The sequence below is a fragment of the Neophocaena asiaeorientalis genome, unplaced genomic scaffold (genome assembly GCF_003031525.2).
Source record: "Neophocaena asiaeorientalis asiaeorientalis breed wild unplaced genomic scaffold, Neophocaena_asiaeorientalis_V1.1 scaffold419, whole genome shotgun sequence".
Classification (NCBI taxonomy): Eukaryota; Metazoa; Chordata; class Mammalia; order Artiodactyla; family Phocoenidae; genus Neophocaena; species Neophocaena asiaeorientalis.
The window spans coordinates 106,965-129,584 of record NW_020171793.1 but is presented as its reverse complement, the minus strand read 5'-3'; the positions used below and the strand labels follow the sequence as shown (position 1 = coordinate 129,584).

The 22,620-nt window shown below is 38.2% G+C and overlaps 1 protein-coding gene across 2 annotated transcripts in view; it reads left to right on the top strand.

Moving 5' to 3' along the window:
- The first annotated feature begins 4,114 nt into the window (after positions 1–4,114).
- Positions 4,115–22,620, top strand: part of SLC71A2 (solute carrier family 71 member 2) — an 83,862-nt gene continuing 65,356 nt past the window's right edge. For both annotated transcript variants that reach the window (XM_024737415.1, XM_024737507.1), the window contains exon 1: positions 4,115–4,519. In XM_024737415.1, coding sequence (XP_024593183.1) covers positions 4,412–4,519 — 108 coding nt within the window. In that variant the 5' untranslated portion in view covers positions 4,115–4,411. The remainder of the gene's footprint in view (positions 4,520–22,620) is intronic.

The following is a 22,620-nucleotide window of genomic DNA, read 5'->3' as shown; positions in this document are numbered from 1 at the left end:
TTACCTGGGGCCTTGGAGTATGCTAGGAAGCTTATGCTAACAATGTGATTTATGATGGGGTCTTTGGGCCACTTGGTATCAATATCATCCCTGGAGGGGCTGGGGACTGAGTACCTAAGGTCAGTCACTTGGTGCTCCATGCTATGTGACTGACCCCCAATAAACACCTTGGATACCAAGGCTTAGGTAAGCTTCCTGGGCTTCATGCATATTGTCACACATCATTGCTGGGGTAATTAAATGATATCCATAGCCTCCACTCAGAGAAGACAACTGGAAACTTGTTGCATGGTCTCTCCTGGACTCTGCCCTATGTGCCCTTTAACTTTTCTGATTTCAATCTGCATCCTTTCACTGTAATAAACCATACCATGAGTTTAACAGCTTTTCCTTTTCTTAATTAAAATGTTTATTAAATTATTTTTTATTAATTATTGCTCCAGCTTTATTGAGGTATAATGAATAAAAATTGAAAAAATTTATGGTGTTCAGTTGATGTTTTGATATTCATATAGACTATGAAATAGTCACTCCAACCAAGCTATTAACATATCTATCGCTTCACAGTTGCCATTTTCTTTCGTTTTTCTTTTTGTAATGAGAACACTTAGGATCAACCCTCTTAGCAAATTTCAAGAACACAATACAGTACTGATAATGACAGTCACACTGCTGTACATTAGGTCTTCAGAACTTATTTTGCATAACTGAAATTATATACTCATTGACAAACATCTCCCATTTCTCTCTTCCTCAAACCCCTGGAAACCACCATTCTACTCCACTGCTTCTAGGAGTTTGGCTATTTTAGATTCCACATGTAAGTGACATCATGCAATACTTGTCTTTCTGTATTTGGCTTATTTCATTTAGCATAATGTCCTCCAGGCTCATCCATGTTGTCACAAATGGCCATATTTACATCGTTTAAAATGATGAATTATATAATATTGCAATATACATATATATATATCACATTTTCTTTAAACAATCATCTGAAGATAAATATTTATGTTGTTTCCATATCTTGCCAACTGTGAATAATCCTGCAATAAACATGGGAGTGCAGATATCTCTTTGAGATTCTGATTTTATTTCTTCTGGATATATACCCAGAAGTGGGATTACTGGATCATATGGTAATTTTGTTTTTTTACTTTTGGGGAGAAGCTCTATACTGTTTTCCACATTGTCTGTACCAATTACATTCCCACCAGCAGTGTACACATGTTCACTTTTATCAAAATTCTTGCAACACTTGTTATTTTTTGTCTTTTTTATAACAGCCATTCTAACAGATTTGAGGTGGTATCTCACTGTGGTTTTGATTTGCATTTCCTTGATGATTAGTGAAGTTGAGCATCTTTTCATATACCTGTTGGTCATTTGCACGTCTTCTTTTGAGAAATGTCTATTTAGGTCTTTTGCCCATGTGGTTTCTTTTTGTTTGTTTTTTGCGGTACGTGGGCCTCTCACTGTTGTGGCCTCTCCCTTTGCGGAGCACAGGTTCTGGACGCGCAGGCTCAGCGGCCATGGCTCACGGACCCAGCCGCTCCGCGGGACGTGGGATCTTCCCAGACCTGGGCACGAACCCATGTCCCCTGCATCGGCAGGCGGACTCTCAACTACTGTGCCACCAGGGAAGCCCTTGCCCATGTTTTAATCAGGCTATTTATTTATCTATTTGCTATTAAGTTGCATGAGTTCCATATATATTTTAGATATTAACCCCTTATTGGGTATATAATTTGAAAATATTTTCTCCCATTCAGTAGGTTGCTTTTTCATTTTGTTGATTATTTCCTTTGCTGTACAAAAGCTTTATATGCAATCTCACTTGTCTAATTTTGCTTTGTAGCCTGTGCTTTTGGTGTCATATCAAAAAAATATTTGTCCAGTCAGATTTTTTCCCTGTTTTCTTTCAGTAGTTTTAGAGTTTCAGGTCTTATGTTTGAGAATTTCATCCACTTTGAGTGATGTACGGTGTTAAGACAAGGGTCCAATTTCATGGATTGCATATGGATATCCAATTTTCCAGATACCATAACACACGTATCCTTCAGTGAGTGCCATTATTTTCCTAGAGCCTAGGATGTTGAATTAAATTATGTGGAATCCCAGGTCTTTGACATTGATTAGTGCAGAATTAATTAGAAGGTAAGAATAAGGGTCTATTTAATTCCTATGGTATAACTATCAACACAATGCAATAAATAATTCATCTCCTAAAATTTACTTTTATGACTCTGCAAATCAAGGGACCAGACCTCACAGTGCCATCATCAAATATTACTTCCAGTGTTACATTTCTGGCAATGCATTTTTTTTTTTTTTTTTTTCCAGTATGCGGGCCTCTCACTGCTGTGGCCTCTCCCGTTGCGGAGCACAGGCTCCGGACGCGCAGGCTCAGCGGCCATGGCTCACGGGCCCAGCCGCTCCGCGGCATGTGGGATCTTCCCGGACTGGGGCACGAACCCGTGTCCCCTGCATCGGCAGGCGGACTCTCAACCACTGCGCCACCAGGGAAGCCCTCTGGCAATGCATTTTAATTGGGATTTTCACAAACTGGTATGTATTCAGAATATAATCAAGAAAGATGACAAGTTCATCTTGGCATTTCAAACAAATGGAATTAGACATGTTTGTACAGATATAGAAGGCAGAACCAGAATCAAAGTATGGATGAAATAGTTTTTGGCTTAATAAAAAGGACATAATTCCAAAATATGACAGCTGTCCATAAATGGATTGGGCCTATTTAACATATCCTCTTTTCTGGCTATATTTAAGAATAGGATAGGGGAAAACTGGTCTGAGGTATCGTTGGGGGAATTTCCTACTCACAATTCAAGGCTGGTGGCTTCTGAAATCCTGTCAGTTTCCTAGTGCCGACTAAAAAGGCTTCAGTCAAGGATAAGTAGCAGTAAAGTCCCTGATAGAAGGGGCAGTCTATGTAGATGAACTGAGCTCAATACAAGAATTTCTATGTTCTTTCAGGATAAACTGATTTTGGACATCAATATGCTTTGGGAAGCAATGTCTGATCAGTGAGTGTAAATGAAGCTATAACTCAGTACACCAAGTGCTATGGACTCAAGCCCTGGAAGGGACCTAAGCCAATGGATACACAATAGCAAATCAAACAAAAATCTTTAGGATTGTACAAGACCCATTTAAAACAACAACAATAATACAAGATGCAAATCAATAGTGAAATGACTGGACTTACTCCATTCTTCAATTAAGTCCACCTGGGTCTCTTTAATAAGGAGGAAGACATAAGTTCTTCAGAGTTTCAGTGTTTGTCTTCTTTCAAATAGGCATCGAATTCTCAAACACCTAATAAAAAATATTCTGACTATATTTGTTCCCCAAATTCGTGGAGCAGGTCCTATCTATCCCATTAACTCTTTAACTAGCCAAGCCACTTTACTTTTGGAGCTTAGGTTGGCATCTGCAAAGTAGGAAGTAATATCTCACAAGGTCCTTTCCAGCCAGTAATCATAACATTTATAGAGCCACAGTTAGTGTTAGCTGATTTCTGTACATCAGCACTTTACCCAAACATGATCTGAGATTTTGAGTAATCAGTTAATATACACCGTGTTGGTACCATCAAGTAGCTCTGGATTGGAACAGGAACCTGTATGTTTCCTAAGACTGTCCTTCCTATGAATCCCACAGCCCAGGTAAGCTCTCTGTCAGCTTCTTTATAGACTTTGAAGAGGAACAGAATATCGTAGTTATAGCATACGGCACTTCCCCAGTTCGGGATTCCAGATCCCGGGGCTCTGTATCCGTGTCTGAAAGTGCCCATCCATATACTTGTTGGGGGAACCAAACCAAGACCAGAAGTGCAGTCACTAACAAAACCCCCAGCACCTTACACCCTCAGCTCCCCAGATCCGGTTCTGTCCCAGAAAAAGAAACTACTCTTGGGGGCCTTGGGAGATGACGCATTTCCGGCGTGCTGCGGAGTCCTGACGCCAAGGTGGCCCCGGAAACGTGGAGGCGGGGCCTGGGGTGGGCGGGCGCTGTTGAGGCTTTGGGCGCAGACGACGAACTTGTGGCGGGAGCTGAGATCCGGGGCGGGGCTTCCTGCCCCTCGCCGGCTTGTGGGGAAGCGGAGCGGGGTTACCTCGGCCGCTGGAGACGCTGTTGGCAGCTTTCTGAGTTGAGTTCTGTTCGTGGCTGTGGCTTGTGCCCGCTTTTAGCTGCTCTTCTCGCCTCGTTTCTCTTGCTGCTCCGGCCTCGGCAGCGCTCACAGCCCTCGGAGTCGCCACTGGCGCCGCCGCCTGAACCGCAGGCCGCTTTGGGCCGCGGAGCCCATGAGAGCGCGGGCCCAGCCGCCGCATTTGCGGCGTAGCTGTAGTCCCGGAACACCCCCAGCCGGCGCGGGCATGGCAGCGGCATGAACGCGGAATCTCCACTGGAGAGGGAGGTGAAGGCGGCGTCGGAGCCCGAGGCGGGAGCCATGCTGGAGAAGCGCGCGGGCGCGCGGGCCGCGAGCGGCAGTTCGGTGAGCGCGGGCTCGGAGTTCGGACGCTTTACTCAGCCCGAAGCCCCAAGCCAGGGGAGGTTGGGCGGCGTCGCGGCCGGAGTCCGGGGACGCCTGATGCGGGGCTGGGGCCTGGGTCGCCTGGGGATGAGGATACACTGATCCTCCGCGTCGGCTCGAGGGGCTCTGGCTGTCGGAAAGCCTGTCCTTTTCCGTGTCAGCCAGCCGAATTCATTACTGCTAGGCTTTCCTAGCGCTGCTCATCGCTAGACAAAAATGTAGGCGACTTGGTTATTGATTCAAAAGACACCCGACGTGGGACCGTGAATATAAGTAATTTGGTTCTTTCAGAGTTCTCCATACACGTGACAGTGGATACTATTTTCATGGTGCACTTTCTGGTTTGAGCCTACTTAGAAGATGTATGGAGAACCTTTAGAACCGGCATTGGGCCCTGGACCGGGAAGCTGGCGGTGGAGGCTGGGCAGCGCCTTCCTGTTCCTTCATGGTTCTCTAGGCGGTCGCAGAAGCGGTTGGTGAGCAGGCTTTCAGAGGAAGCTGCCTATCCCAGGGCCCAACTGTAGAGCGTATTCAGGCTAATCTCTTTTAACAGTTTCACGTGAGATTCAGATGGCTTCCGAAGCAGTGGTTTAATTGGCCTGGATTCAGCAGAACAGGCTGTCAGTGGCGCTTAAGTGTCTGACGTTGGAATTCTAAGCATAGAGTGTCATTTCTCAAAGATATATTTTTTTCTTTTTTGCTCTGTTTAGGACAGGGAATATAGAAACAGTACAATGAATAGAAACTAATGCCAAGGAGACTTTTCCCAAAGAAAATAGAAATTTTAGGGAAATTAAATTATATGCAGTCGGCTTCAGATTTAATTTGCTTTTAAAGAATGCTAAATGATGTTGAAGGCCCCTTCCTGCCCAAGTGCCTTCTTATTTTTGAGAAAAAAAAATTAGGAGTTCTTCATTTCGAAGATAAGATTTCTGGAAAGTGGGAAAGTGTTTTTGGTAGGAGGAGGGAAATTCTATAGTATTGGTTTTTCTCGTTTTGTTTTTGATTACATAAAATGCAGACTTATCTTCCTGCCGACTAAGGGAAACGAAACTGCCAGTTCCTCCTCCTGTCTTTGAATTGATAGACCATAATTACCAGTGGCCAAGCTAGTAACCTGAGAGGTAGACTCCATCCTTTCCCATCCCTTCATCCAATAAGTTAATAAGTCTAGCTAAGTTTACCAGGTAAAGATTTTAGGTTTTTTATCCTTTCTGCATTCCTGTGGTTCAGTTCCTTAGCATTTTTGACCTAGATTTTGACTATCTCTTGAGACCCTTGCTTACTTCATCATCATGCTGCTCTCCACAGTATTGATTAGTGTAATCTAACGTGTAAATATGATCATTACTGCTGTCCTTAAATATTTTCATTGGCTCTCTTTGGCTTATAGGGTAAAAAAAATAACCTGGCAGGTTGAAGCATTAAAGCATAGTGATTAGGTGAGCATGCTTGGAATCCCAGTTCCCACTTTTTATTACCTGTATAACTTTGGGCAAGTTATATAACCTCTCCACATTAATGATAGTGTTTACCTCAGAGAATTGTGAGGGTTACTACAACCTGGCACCTGGTAAGTCCTCAATAAATATTAGCTTTTAGTGTTATTATTTCTCAATATTTTAAGCATGAATGATTGCTCAGAATGTATGGTGATCCTTGTCTGATAAAAAGCATTCAGTTCTCTCCCATTTACTAATCTATAGAGGAACTAGACCCCAACCTAAAAGTTAAAGTTGCTGATTTTATATGCTTAGAACAGGGATTTTTGAGGAATGTGTACTCAAAGAAACTGAGACAGTTTATTCCCTGATTGCTTTCCCTGTGAGTTGATGCTAATTTAGGCACAGATTCCTGTCCAGTCTTTCCTTACCTCTTAAGGTGTGTCTAGTCAGTATTGATAAATTGCAGTGAATTCTGACAGTGAGTTTTAGTGCTTGCTCTACTTAGATGACTATAGCATGGGTAGGTAGCAGGGTTCAGCCACTGGTGCTTTTTGTAATGTGTGTTGCCTGGGAAAGTAGTGAATGTCTTTAATCATATATGTTCGTGTCATATGCCAGTACCCCCAAATTATACATCTTTCCTGTTTGCAGTTTCTTTCTAGTATTGCTTCCAGGTGCTACATTCTTTGGCCTCCAAGACTTGACTTCATTTTAATGTGTTGGAATTTCCTTATAGCTTGATTCTAGTGTATCCATGGTTTCAGTTTCGAGCTACTAATAAGCACAAGCAAGACTGCCCACATACAGGGAATCAGCTGAAACTTTTTTCTACCTTGTTTGGCAAAGAGATGTATTGACCTGAATAATAGAGGGAATCACATATTTATTCAAAGAGATGATTGCAATCTAGAAAAGGGAGTTTTGTATAGTAAATAAGTTCTTGTTTTATTGTCCTTTCTTTGCTCTATCCCTTCCCAATTGTGCATGTACATACACCTTGAAATGTTGTGTCAGAATTATTTGCATTATCATTGAATGCATATCCTTTTGGAATCATTTACCTTTGAGCATCTGAAGAGAATTAAGGATTTTCTGCAAAGAAAACACAACTGAGTTTAGCATACTCTGTATTTCAGAATGTTCATTGACTCCAAAAAGCCAGTACTTAGATACCAGTTAAGATCTCTGATGTAGGGCCTCTCAGGATCAATGCCATTCTGGTGACATTTGATGTGTTTTTAGTTGATTTTCCTCAGACCGTTTCAGAGGGGCTCCTGTAAAGACTAATTTTGATTTATAAGGACAAGAGTATTATATACTTTATAGGCAAAATGGAAATAGTACTCAAGAGCAGCTTGTTACCTCCCAAAAAAGGCTAAAATGACTAGATATGTTTCGTTTGTAAAAAGGTGAAAGAGGGGATTTCCCTGGTGGTCCAGTGGTTAAGACTCCATGCTTCCACTGCAGCGGGGCACGGGTTCCATCCCTGGTCAGGGAACTAAGATCCCACATCCCACGGGTGGCACGGCCAAAAAAAAAAAGTGAGAGCGGACCTAGGGACATTTTAGGGGAATTTTTTTTTTTTAATTAGCTTTCAATTCTTAACACTGTTAGGAATCAGTATGATCATTTTAGTAATAAAATAGTACTGGACATTAGCACAACCAAACTCTGTTAAGTAAATTATAGCAGATAAAAGAAATGAAAAGTATTTGTGAGCAGTTGATCTATCGCAATTTATAAAAGTAAATGCATTGTGCTTTCATAGCAGAAACATTTATATTTCATATTAAGAATTATGCAGATCTCTAGTCAACTTTCAAGCCTTTATCAGAACACAGACGTTGTTGCTGCTGTTATGTTGTTCTTAGGCCTAGTATAGGTAGGATTTTGTAAAACTTGCTTCTTAGGATATCTGAGCATCCTTTCCCACTGGTTTTCTTACTAGATTAAGTCTTTGAAGACAGGAACTACAGCTGTGTATCTTTTAATCTAAAATAGTCCTTTAATCTAAAATAGTCTAAAATGAATGTATGTTAGAGAAGTAAATTAGTCTAGTTTAAACCAGTAATTATGCTTATCAATGAAATTAGCTTGTTGCTTTTATATAAGTTTTGGTTGGACTTATAAAACAGATTGGAGAGTTCTGTTTTATTCTCTGAAGAGTTTGTGTAAGATGGTAATACAGTTGTAGAACTTTATGGTTCTTCAGTTTTTTTGGCTAATGTAGTTCTAGAACAATGTAGATTTTCCGTTTGATTTTCTGTTTCTTTCTGTCAATTTTAGTAAGTTGTATTTTCCTAGGAATTTGTCCACTTCATCTAAAATTTCAAATTAATTGGCATAAAGTTGTTCCTAACAGCCTCTTAGGCTCTTTTTAATTACTGTAGGATCTTTAGTCTATTTTTTTTTTATTGCTGACATTGGTAATTTTTACCTTATCTTTAAAAAATATTCTTTAGGGTCTTCTGGATAAATATTCACGAATTTTTCAAGTGGCATTAATTTCATGTCTTATTTCTGTATTATATGAACTATATCCAGGAAAATGTTCAGTAGTAATTGTAAAAGTGCACAGCCTTCTCTGCATAACAGGAATATATACTTTTTCCACTGTCAAGGATGATGTTAGCTATACAGGTGAGATAAACATGCTTTATTACACTATGGAAGCGTCTTTTTATTCCTCATTCTCCTTCTTGCTGGTGTTTTCTCTCTCCTTTCCCCCTTCTTTCTCTTTCCTTCCTTCCCTCTCTCCCTCCTTCTAGTGTAGTGTCTCATAGAACCTTCACAAGTGGTTTATGAAATCTGAGATGTGCCCTGGGGAAAGAGGTTGTGGTGTAGCAAGGGCATTGTTATATGAAAATTGGAAGAGAAATTTGTCCTTAGTATCTGTAATCAATTATAAAAAATAAGAGTTTTTAACCCTGCAAAAAACATCATATTTGTGAAGTTTGGTCAATTTCCTATCTAGATGCCTGACTTTTTTATATGTAGCTTTGTATTTGCTTGTCTTTTAAAAACAGCTTTATTGAAATGTAATTATAAAAACTATATATGTTTACAGTGTACAGATTTGTGTTTTGACACTTGTGAAATCGTTACTGCAATCAACATAGTGAACATATCCATCACCCCTAAAAGTTTCCTTGTGCCCATTTGTACATCTTCTATCCACCTCCACCTTCCCAGGCAAGCATTTATCTACTTTCTGTTACTATATATTAGTTTTAATTTTTTAAAGTTTTATATAAATGGGCTCATACAGAATATATTCTTTTTGGTCTGGCTTTTTTCAACTCAGATAAATTATTTTGAGATTTATTCATGTTGTATAAATCAGTAGTGCATTCTTTTTGTTGCTGAGTAGTGTTCAGTTGTATGGATGTATCAGTTTGTTTATCCATTCATCCCTTGGTGAACATTTGGTTTATCACCAGTTTTTGGCGGTTACAAATAAAGCGGCGATGAGCGTTCATGAACCAGTCTTTGTATGGAGTATACTTTATTTTCTTTTAAGTAAATAAGTGGAATGGCTGGATCATATAGTAGGTGTATTGTTTAACTTTTTAAGAAACTGCCCAGCTGTTTTGAAAATTTTTAAATTTTAATTTTGCATTGGCACTAGCACTATGAGAGTTCATCTACATCCTCATCAACACTTGGTCAGTCAATTTTAGCCCTTCTAGTAGGTCTGTAGTGGTATCTTACCATGCTTTTATTTTGCATCTCCCTATGGCTAATTATGTTCAACATCTTTCCATAAGCTTACTTGCCATTTGTATATCCTCTTGGTGAAGTGTCTGTTCGCATCTTTTGCCTACTTATTTGTTGTTGTTGGGTCGTTTATTATCTTATAATTGAGTTTTAAGAGTTCTTTATATATTGGGGTTGTAAGTCTTTTATCAGATATATGTTTGCAAATATTTTCTTCTCAGCAGAAGTTTTCATGAAATTTAATTTTATCAATATGCTCTTTAGGGATTGTGTTTTTGGTTTCATATCCAAGAAATCCTAACTCAGTATCAAAATAATTTCCTTTTATATTTTTAGAATTTTTTAAAATTTTACAATTAGGTTTATGACCCATTTTGAATTAGTTTTTTATATGGTGTACAGTATCAGTGGCATTTCTTTTTTTGCATATGGTAACGTGAATTGTTGCCTCTTCTGTTGAAAAGACTTATTCACTGAATTGCCTTTGCACCTTTGTCAAAATTCAGTTATCCATGTATGTGTCAGTCTATTCTGGATTCTTTATTTTGTTTCATTGATCTGTTTATCTTTACATCAGTACCATTCAATCGCTATTACTGGAGATTCATAGTAAGATTTGGAACGAATAGAGTTTGTCCTACAACCTTGTTCTTCTCTTTTAAAACTGTTTTGGCTATTCTGGGTCCTTTGCATTTTAGAATTATAGAATCAGCTTGTCAATTTCTACAAAAAAGCCTGCTGATATTTTCATTGGGCTTTTGTTGATCCAGAAGATCAGTTTAGGAAGAATTGAAAACAGTATAGTCTTCTGATCCATAAATGAGGTATTTCTCCATTTATTTTAGATCTTTAATTTCTTTCAACTGTGCTTTGTAAGTTTCAACAGGTCTTTTGGGTCATTTGTCACATTTTCCCTATATCACACGTTTTAGGTGCTATTGAACATGTAAATGTAATATAAATGTAAATTATTAAGAAATTTTAAATTCACAACTGTTTGTTGCCAATATATAGAAATACAGTTGATTTAAGAAAAAATTTAAATTGTGATATACAAAATTGTAAATTGTAACAAAATTTACAATTTAATTATTTTTATGTGTTTAGTTCAGTAGTGTTAAGTATATTCACATTGTTGTGCAACCAATCTCCAGAACTTTTTCATCTTCTAAAACTGAAACTCTATATCCATTAAAGAGCAACTTCCCATTTACTCCAGCTCCTGGTAACCACCATTCTGCCTTCAGTTTCTGAGTATTGACTACTCTAGATACTTCATATAAGTGGAGTCATATACATAATTTGTCGTTTTCTGACTGGCTTATTTCACTTAGCATAATGTCCTCAAGACATGTTGTCTTCAAGATTGTTGAAGGCATGTATGGCATGTGTCAGGATTTCCATTTTTTAAAAAAAAATAAATTATTTATTTATTTTTGGCTCTGTCAGGTCCTTGTTGCTCCGCGCTTTTGGCTGCGTTGGGTCCTCATTTCTGCTCACGGGCTTTCTTTAGTTGAGGCAAGTGGGGGCTACTCTTCTTTGCGGTGCATGGCTTCTCATTACTGTGACTTCTCTTGTTGCAGAGCACGGGCTCTAGGCACGCGGTATTCAGTAGTTGTGGCACACAAGCTGTAGAGTGCAGACTCAGTAGTTGTGGTACATGGGCTTAGTTGCTCCACGGCATGTGGGATCTTCTTGGACCAGGGCTCGAACCCATGTCCCCTGTGTTGGCAGGTGGATTCTTAACCACTGTGCCACCAGGGAAGGCCTTTTCTTCCTTTAAGGCTGAATAATATTCCATTTTCTGTATGTGCCACATTTTCTGTTTATCTTTTGATGAGCACTTAGGTTGTTTCTATCTTTTGGCTATTGTGAATAATGCCACTGAACATGAATGTACAAATATTGGGTTGACCAAAATGTTAACATATTATGGAAAAACCTGAATGGACTTTTTTGCCAACCCAATATTTCTTTGAGATCCAACTTTCAGTTCCTTTGCATATCTACCCAGAAGTGGAATTGCTAGATCATTGGATAATTCTATTTTTATTTATTTATTTATTTTTGGCAGTACGCAGGCCTCTCACTGTTGTGGCCTCTCCCGTTGTGGAGCACAGGCTCCGGACGCGCAGGCTCAGCGGCCATGGCTCACGGGCCCAGCCGCTCCGCAGCATGCGGGATCCTCCCGAGCTGGAGCATGAACCCGTGTCCCCTGCATCGGCAGGCGGACTCTCAACCACTGCGCCACCAGGGAAGCCCTATTTTTAATTTTTTAAGGAACCATTTTACTGTTTCCCATAGTGGCTGCACCATTTTACATTCCCACCAACGGTGCACAAGGGTTCTAGTTTCTCAGGTGGAGAAACTCCTCATCAACACTTGTCATTTTCTTTCTTTCTTTTTTTTTTTACAATACAGAATACAATTAACTTTTTTTTTTAATAAATTTATTTATTTTATTTATTTATTTTTGACTGCATTGGGTCTTTGTTGCTGCCCATGGGCCTTCTCCACTTGTGGCGAGCAGGGGCTACTCTTCATTGCAGTGTGTGGGCCTCTCACTGCGGTGGCCTCTCCTGTTGCGGAGCACGGGCTCTAGGCACGTGGGCTTCAGTAGTTGTGGTGCATGGGCTTAGTTGCTCCACGGCATGTGGGATCTTCCTGGACCAGAGCTCGAACCCATGTCCCCTGCATTGGCAGGAGGATTCTTAACCACTGTGCCACCAGGGAAGCCCAACACTTGTCATTTTCTGTTTTGTTTTTGTTGTGGATAGTAGCCATCCTGATGTGTATGAAGTGATATCTCATTTTGATTTTGCATTTTCCTAATGATTAGCATGTTGAACATCTTCTCATATGCTTGTTTGGCCATTTGTATATTTTCATTAGAGAAATGTATATTCAAGTCCTTTGCCCATTTTGAATTGGATTATTTGGATTAACTCCTTATCAGATACATGTTTTGCAGATATTTTCTCCATAGGTTGCCTTTTCACTCTGTTGATTCTGTCCGTTGATGCACAAGTTTTAAATTTTTATAAAGTCCAGTTTATCTATTTTTACTTTTGTTGCCTGTGTGTTTTGGTGTCATTGCCAAGAAATCATTGTCAAATCTAATGTTGTGAAGCTTTTCCCCTATGTTGTCATCTAAGAGTTTTAGAGTTTTAGGTCTTATGTTTAGGTCTATTTTTTTTCCCCGCTAATCCCAAACTCCTAATTTATCCCTCCCCATAGGTCTTTGGTTTATTTTAAAAGTTTGTAATTTTGTTGAAGCTCGATATATGTTGTTTCTTTTGTTGCTTGTCATTTTGGAGTCATGTCTAAGAATCCATTACTAAATCTAAGATTTATCTCTGTGTTTTCTTCTAGGAGTTTTATGGCTTTTAGCTTAGTTCATTCATCTGTTTTGAGTTAATTTTTGTGTGTGGTGTGAGGTAGGGTTCCACCTTCATTCTTTACATGTGGAAATTGAGTTGTCTTAGCATCATTTGTTGGAGAGACTGTTCTTTGCTTATTGATTGAATGGGTTTGGCACTGTTGGCAAAAATCAGTTGGACATAGATATATGGATTTCTTTGTGGGCTTTCAGTTTTATTCAGTTGGTATATATGATAGACTCTCTCTTGCTTCTATGTCGACAAGTCGCTGGTGTTTACTGTGTGCTGTGATCCTTGAGTTGGGGGTTATGTGGGGGACAAAGGGAGTAGCTTTCAACCTTATCTTTTTCCAGTTGGCAGCAGATGACCTGATTGACAAAAGCCAGATGTCCTAGTTCATCTGAACTCTTTAGGTCATGTTGAGAAAGCAGGTGGGTTGGTGAAGATTGTCCTTTGCCTTGATACACACTATCCAGGCCAGACTTCTTAGTGTGGGTAAGGGATAGGTGGGTAAGTAAAGGTCTGTGCTTTACTTTGCCTGAGACTCCTTACCACTTAACTCAGGTTGCTGCAGTCCAGGCTACCTACCATACGTATGTGCTGATTCTATTTGTGGAGAAATTCGGGCTCTCTAAGAAAGGCATTGTAAGTAATACAAGTGGTTAGTAGCACATACTCTGGAGGTATGTGACTCCCTGGATGTAACACCAGCTTTGCCACTTACTAATCACTTGAATCAGGCAAGTACTTAAGCTCTGTGCATCTGAGTTTTGTCATCTATAAAGTGGGGATAATAATAGTTCCTGTGTCAAAAGATTGTAGTGAGGATAAAATGATAGTAATGTGCTTTGATCAGGGCTTGGCATGGTGTCTATTGCTGCTGCTGTAAAAGGATAATTTTTGCCTGTGTGTATCTCAGAATCCTTTGTAATAGACTGTCCCTGACCTGTGTCCTTGTCCTTCAGAGTGTTTATTTCCATTTAAAATTTTACATTTCATGAAGTGGGAGCCGAGATAGTTTCTTCTATTGCTGCCATTGTTCCCAGCATCTAGCTGACATACAGTAGAGCTCAACAAATATGTGTTGAATGAATTGATCCCTTGGAGTTGAATTTTTTTTTTTTTTTTTGGGCTGCGCCACATAGCTTGTGGGATCTTAATTCCCAGACTAGGGATTGAACCCAGGCCACGGCAGTGAAAGCGCCAAGTCCTAACCACAGGACCACCAGGGAACGCCCTGGAGTTGAATATTTTTATTGTTAAAGAATGTTGATAGAAATAGGAATATTTACAAAGACAGTTCTTGGGATCTTAGTTTGCTTTAAGTTCGTTGGTAGTTGATAAATTAAGTTTGAAAACTTGAGTGAGGGAAAAGCAGTTCTTTTACAAATATTTAATGAACGCTTGGTCTATCTTACATGATAGCCATGTCATTTATTCAACTATTTAATGTGAGACTGACAAATTTTTTTTTTTTTTTGCTGTACGTGGGCCTCTCACTGTTGTGGCCTCTCCCGTTGTGGAGCACAGGCTCCAGACGCGCAGGCTTAGCGGCCATGGCTCACGGGTCCAGCCGCTCTGCGGTATGTGGGATCCTCCCGGGCCGGGGCACGAACCTGTGTCCCCTGCATCGGCAGGTGAACTCTCAACCACTGCGCCACCAGGAAAGCCCGAGACTGACAATTTTTTTAAAGTTTTGCAAAAAAGTCATTTCATCTGGAGAAATAAGCAGTAAAATTGTTTTTCTGACTTGCATTCCAATATTATTAGGTAGGAGGAAGAAAAGCAAAGCCTTTAGGTATAGTCATTTATTTGCTTTTTAAAACCATTTGTGTTCTCCTCGTGTTTATATTTAAAAGCTTTCTAATAAAAAATTTATTTTTGATGGAGCATTTTACTAACCAGGTATATATGATATAAGCAGAAAGTACCATAAGTATGAATTATTAAAATATTGAGGGCTAATAGTGAAACATACTTTTCCTACATGTCTTTTATAGTAAAGCAGAGATGACTGACTGAATCTTGTGGCAATACTTTCCAACTATGGAGTACCAATTTTCAATTAGAATGTATTTTAAAATAATTTTTTTTTCTGTCCAGAAGTATGATGGAGCCAACAGTTTACATAGTTATAGACTTGGTTCCTTAAAATATCAAACTCAAATATTTCATTTTAACGTTGTGCATGACATAATAATGTATTTGATAAAGAGATTTATTATTGTACATAAGAAATCCAGGAATAGTGTGCTTAGCTTAGCAGTTTAATATCACCAAGGACCTGGTGGGCTCATTACATTCATAAGCTTCACTCTTCTCAATATGTTGGCTTTTGGTCTTTAGGATTGATCCCTTGTGGTCTCTTAAGTTCAAGTGCATTTTAACAACCCTACATTTTTAGTCTTGCCACCCCACATTTACTGTTTTTGACATTCTATTTTACATCTTTTTGTTTTGCGTATCCCTTAACTGCTTATTGCAGATATAGATGATTTTGCTACTTCTTTCTTTACACTTTCCCTACTAGCTTTATACATGGCTGATTTATTACCTTTACTGTATATTTGCCTTTACCAATGAGATTTTTCCTTTTATAATTTTCATGTTTCTAGTTGTGGCCCTTTTCTTTTTTTTTTCCGCTTAGAAAAGTTCCTTTTAACATTTCTTGTAAAGTTGGTTTGATGGTGCTGAACTCTTAGCTTGCTTGTCTGTGAAACCTTTGATCTCTCCATCAAATCTGAATGAAATTCTTTGTTGTAGGTTTACCCCTTTCATCACTTTAAATATCATGTCCCTCCCTTCTGGTCTGCTGAGTTTATGCTGAAAAGTCATCTGATATTCATGGGAATTCCCTTGAATGTAACTTGTTGCTTTTATTCTCTCTTTAGCTTTTATTTTTGCCATTTTAATTACTGTTTATCTTGGTGTTGTTCTCTTTGGGTTGATCCTGTTTGGGATGTCTGTGATTCCTGGACCTGGAGGTCTGTGTTTCCTTTCCCCAGTTAAGGAAATGTTCAGCTATTATGTCTTAAAATATGTTTTCTCTCTCTTCTCCTTCTGGGACCCCTATAATGCAAATGTAGTATGCTTGATGTTGTTCTAAAGGTCTCTTAGGCTGTCCTCCTTTCTTTTTTTTCCTTTTGTCTGTTCTGCTACAGTGATTTCTACTGTCTTCCAGCTTGCTGATCCATTCCCTTGTATCATTCAGTTTGTTGTTGATTCCTTCTAGTGTATTTTTCATTTCACTTATTGTATTCTTTGTCTCTGTTTGGTTCTTCTTTATATTTGCTTGTTATATGTATTATATACGCACAAAAGTTTAACTCTTTGTTAAACACGAGTTTTTAACTGTAATGGAGTCCAACATAACTTTTTCTTGCATGGATGGTGACAATAGTGTTGTGTATACAAACTCATCATGAAACTAAGGGACCTAATTTTGGGGTCTATGATCTGCTTTGAGTTACTTGTTTTTTAGTGTAGCAATATATACATAACATAAAATTTATCATCTTAGACATTTTTAAGTTCATAGTTCAGTGGCATTTAAGTATATTAAAATTGTTGTGCAACCATTACCATTGTCCATCTCCAGAACTTTTCATTATCCCAAACTGAATTCGGTACCCATTAAACTATAACTCCCCAATTCCCTCTCCTCCCAGCCCCTGGCAACCACCATTTACAATCTATCTCTGTGAGTCTGACTACTCTAGGTACCTCGTATAAATTGAATTATACAGCAACTGTCCTTTTATGACTGGCTTATTTCACTTAGCATATTGTCTTCAAGGTTTATCTGTGTTGTAACATGTCAGAATGTCCTGTCTTTTGTACTGCTGAAAACTATTCCCTTGCATGCATATACCATATTTTGTTCATACATTCTCCACCAATGGACACTTGGGTGGCTTCTACCTTTTGGCTGTTGGGAATAATGCTGCTGTGAACGTGGGTGTAGATACCTCTTGGAGACCCTGCATTCAATTCTTTTGGGTATATACCCAAAAGCAGAATTGCTGGACCTCTAGGTAATTCTATTTTTAATTTTTTTTTAGGAACCTCATACTGTTTTTCACAGTGGTTGTAGCATATTACATTCCCATTAACGGTGCACCAGGGTTCCAGTTTCTCTAAGTCTTTGTCAACATTTGTTTTTTCTGGTTTTAATTTTTTTTTTAGTCATGGCCATCCTAATGAGCACAGGTAATATCTCATTTTGCTTTTGATTTTCATTTCCCTAATGCTTAGTGATGTTCAGCGTCTTTTCATGTATTTATTTGTTCTTTGCCCAATTTTTTTTTTTTGTCCTTGAGTTGTAGGACGTTTAAAAACTATACTCTATGTTAATTTCTTATCAGATATGTGATTTGCAAATGTTTTCTTCTATTGCCTTTTCACTCTGTTGGTAATGTCCTTTAATGCACAAAAGCTTTCTATTTTGATCAAGTCCAATTTATCTATTTTTTTATTTTGTTGCTTTTTCTTTTGGTGTTATATCCAATAAATCGTTGCCAAGTCCAGTGTCATGAAGCTTTTCCCCTGTGTTGTCATCTAAGAGTTTTATAGTTTTAGCTCTTATGTTCAGGGCTTTAATCCATTCTGAGCTAATTTTTTGTGCATGATGTAAGGTAGAAAAGGTCTACATGTGAATATCCAACTTCCCCAGCACGTTTGTTGAAGAGACTGTCCTTTCTCCATTAAATGGCCTTAGCACCCTTGTTGCAAATGATTTGACCATTATGCAAGTGTTCATTTCTGGATTCTATTATACTCCTTAGGTCTATATGTCTGTCTTTATGCCAGTACCATACTGTTTTGATTAGCTTTGTACTATGTTTTGAAATCAGGAAGTGTGAGAACTACAGTTTTGTTCTTCTTTTTCAAGATTGTTTTGGCTATTCAGGATTCCTTGAGATTCCATGTAAGATCATGATATCCTCAAACAAATAATTTTACTTCTTCCTTTCCAGTTTGGATGTCTTTTATTTCTTTTTTTCCCTAATTAGTCTGTCTAGAACTTCCACTACTGTGTTGAGTAGAAACTGTGAAAGCGGGCATCTTTTTCTTCTTCCTGGTCTTAGAGGAAAAGTTTTTTCAGCCATTGACTATTTTGACATTAGGTGTGGATTTTTCATATGTGGCCTTTATTATATTGAGATAAGATAATTTCCTTCAATGCTAGTTTTTTGGAACTTTTTTTTTTTAATCATAAAAGGGTGTTAATTTTCTCAAATGCTTTTTCTGCATCAGTTGAGGTGGAGCATGTGGGTTTTCTCCCCCCTTCATTTTAATGTGGTGTATTCCATTGGTTGATTTTTATACGTGAACTATTTTTAACATTCCACAAATAAATCTCACTTGGTCATGGTGTATAACCCTTTTCATATACTGCTGCATTTGGTTTGCTGGCGTATTGTTAAGGACTGTTGCATCAACAGCATAAGGAAAATTAGTCTCTAGTTGTCTTTTCTGGTAGGGTCTTTGTCTGGCTTTATAAGGTAATGCTGTTTTCATAGAGAATGTTGATAAAATGTGGTCAGTTGTGAGAAGAGTTTGAGAGGGATTGGTGTTCTTTAAATGTTTGCTTTAAAGTGAAGCCATCAGGTTCAGGGCTTTTCTTTGTCAGGAGGTTTTTGATCACTGATTCAATCTCTTTATTAGTTCTAGATCTGTTCATATGTTCTGCTTCTTTATGATTCAGCCTTAGTAGATTCCTAGGAATTTGTCTCTTTCATCCAGTTAATCCAATTTATTGGCTTACACATGTCCAAGTACTGCCTTATAACCTTTCTTTCATTTCTGATTTTAGCAATTTAAGTCTTCCTCTATTTTTTTTTGGTTTTCCAAAGATTTGTCAATTTTTTCATATTTTCATAAATATCAACTTGATTTTGTTGATTTTCTGTGTTGCTTTTCTGTATTGCATTTATTTCTGCTTTAATCTACTGTTTCCTTTTTCTTGCTTTGTGTTTAGTTTTCTCTTTTCTAGTTTCTTACAGGGAAAAGTTAGATTGTTGATATCAGATCTTCTGTAATAATCAGGCATTTACAGCTGTAAGTTTCTCTCTAAGCACTGCTTTAGCTGCATTTAACAAGCTTTGATATGCTGTGTTTTCCTTTTCCTTCATCTGAAAGTTTTGTAACTTTCTTTGTGATTTCTTTTTTGACACATGGCTATTTAGGAGTATGTTGAATAATGTTCATATTTATGAATTTTGCAAATTTTCTTATGTTACTGATTCCTAGCTGCATTGTGTTCAAGAACATAGTGTGATTTTTAATTCTTTTTTTTTTTTCCGGTACGCGGGCCTCTCACTGTTGTGGCCTCTTCCATTGCGGAACACAGGCCCCGGACGAGCAGGCTCAGTGGCCATGGCTCACCGGCCCAGCCACTCCGCGGCATGTGGGATCTTCCCGGACCAGGGCACGAACCCGTGTCCCCTGCATCGGCAGGCGGACTCTCAACCACTGTGCCACCAGGGAAGCCCCACCTCATTGTGGTTTTGATTTGCATTTCTCTAATGATTAATGATGTTGAGCATCCGTTCATGTGTTTGTTGGCAATCTGTATATCTTTGAAGAAATGTCTGTTTAGGTGTTCTGCCCATTTTTGGATTGCATTGTTTTTTAGATATTGAGCTGCATGAACTGCTTGTACATTTTGGAGATTAATCCTTTGTCAGTTGCTTCATTTGCAAATATTTTCTCCCATTCTGAGGGTTGTCTTTTCATCTTGTTTATGGTTTCCTTTGCTGTGCAAAGGCTTTTAAGTTTTCTTAGGTCCCATTTGTTTATTTTTGTTTTTATTTCCATTACTCTAGGAGGTAGGTCAAAAAGGATCTTGCTGTGATTTATGTCATAGAGTGTTCTGCCTGTTTTCCTCTAAGAGTTTTATAGCATCTGGCCTTATATTTAGGTCTTTGATCCGTTTTGAGTTTATTTTTGTGTATGGTGGTAGGAAGTGTTCAAATTGCATTCTTTTCCATGTAGTTGTCCAGTTTTCCCAGCACGATTTATTGAAGAGACTGTCTTTTCTCCATCGCATATTCTTGCCTACTTTGTCAAAGCTGAGGTGACCATGTGTGCATGGGTTTATCTCTGGGCATTGTATCCTGTTCCATTGATCTATATTTCTCTGTACCAGTACCATACTGTCTTGATTACTGTAGTTCTGTAGCATACTTTGAAGTCAGGGAGGCTGATTCCTCCAGCTCTGTTTTTCTTAAGATTGCATTAGCTCTTTGGGGTCTTTTCTGTTTCCATACAAATTGTGAAATTTTTTGTTCTAGTTCTGTGAAAAATGCCATTTTTAGTTTGATAGGGATTGCATTGAATCTGTAGTTTGCTTTGGGTAGTATAGTCACTTTCACAGTGTTGATTCTTCCCATTTAAAAACATGGTGCATCTCTCCATCTGTTTGTATCATCTTTAATTTCTTTCATCAGTGTCTTATAGTTCTCTGCATACAGGTCTTTTGTCTGCTTAGGTAGGTTTATTCCTAGGTATTTTATTCTTTTTGTTGCAGTGGTAATGGGAGTGTTTCCTTAATTTCTCTTTCAGATTTTTCGTTGTTAGTGTATAGGAATGCAAGAGATTTCTGTGCATTAATATTGTATTTTGCTACTCTACCAAATTCACTGATTGGCTCTAGTAGTTTTCTTGTAGCATCTTTAGGATTCTCTATGTATAGTGTCATGTCATCTGTAACAGTGACAGTTTTACTTCTTCTTTTCCAATTTGGATTCTTTTTATTTCTCTTTCTTCCCTGATTGCTGTGGCTAAAACTTCCAAAACAATGTTGAATAATAGTGGTGAGACTGGGCAACCTTGTCTTGTTCCTGATCTTAGAAGAAATGGTTTCAGTTTTTCACCATGGAGAATGATGTTGGCTCTGGGTTTGTCATATATGGCCTTTATTGTGTTGAGGTAGGTTCCCTCTGTGCCTACTTTCTGGAGGGTTTTTATCATAAATAGGTATTGAATTTTGTCAAAAGCTTTTTCTGAATCTATTGAGATGATCATATGGTTTTTCTCTTTGAATTTGTTAATATGGTTTATTACATTGATTGATTTGTATATATTGAAGAATCCTTGCATTCCTGGGATAAAACTCGCTTGATCATGGTGTATGATCCTTTTAATGTGCTGCTAGATTCTGTTTGCTAGTATTTTGTTAAGGATTTTTGCATCTGTGTTCATCAGTGATATTGGCCTGTAGTTTTCTTTCTTTGTGACATCTTTGTCTGGTTTTGGTATCAGGGTGATGGTGGCCTTGTAGAATAAGTTTGGGAGTGCTTCTCCCTCTGCAGTATTTTGGAAGAGTTTGAGAGGGTTTGGTGTTAGCTTTTCTCTAAATGTTTAATAGAATTTGCCTGTGAAGCCATCTGATCCTGGGCTTTTGTTTGTTGGAAGATTTTTAATCACAGTTTCAATTTCAATGCTTGTTCTGTTTATACTTTCTATTTCTTCCTGGTTCTGTCTTGGAAGGTTGTGCTTTTCTAAGAAGTTGTCGATTTTTGTCCATTTTATTGGCATATAGTTGCTTGTAGTAATCTCTCATGATCCTTTGTATTTCTGCAGTGTCAGTTGTTACTTCTCCTTTTCATTTCTAATTCTGTTGATTTGAGTCTTCTCCCTGTTTTTCTTGATGAGTCTGGCTAATGGTTTAACAATTTTGCATATCTTCTCAAAGAACCAGCTTTTAGTTTTATTGATCTTTGGTATTGTTTCCTTCATTTCTGATCTGATATTTATGATTTCTTTCCTTCTGCTAAATTTGGGTTTTGTTTGTTCTTTCTCAAATTGCTTTTGGTGTAAGGTCAGGTTGTTTATTTGAGATTTTTCTTGAGGTAGGCTTGTATAGCTATCAACTTCTCTCTTAGAACTGCTTTTGCTGCATCCCATAGGTTTTGGATCATGGTGTTTTCATTGTCATTTGTTTCTAGGTATCTTTTGATTTCTTCTTTGATTTTTGTCAGTGATCTCTTGGTTACTTAGTACGAATTGTTTAGCCCCCATGTGTTTGTATTTTTTACAATTTTTTTCCTGTAATTGATATCTAGTCTCATAGTTTTCTGGTCGGAAAATATACTTGATACGATTTCAGTTTTCTTAAGTTTACCAAGGCTTGATTTGTGACCCAAGATATGATCTATTCTGGAGAATGTTCCATGAGCACTTGAGAAGAAAGTGTATTTTGTTGTTTTTGGATGGAATATCCCATAAATATCAATTAAATTCATCTTGTATAATGTGTCATTTAAAGTCTGTGTTCCCTTTTTTATTTTGTTTTGGATGATCTGTCCATTGGTGAAAGTGGGGTGTTAAAGTACCCTACTATTATTGTGTTGCTGTCAATTTCCCCTTTAATGGCTGTTAGCATTTGACTTATGTATTGTGGTGCTCCTATGTTGGGTGCATAAATATTTACAATCGTTATATCTCCCTATTGGATTGACCCCTTGATTATCATGTAGTGCCCTTTTCTGTCTCTTGAAATAATCTTTATTTTAAA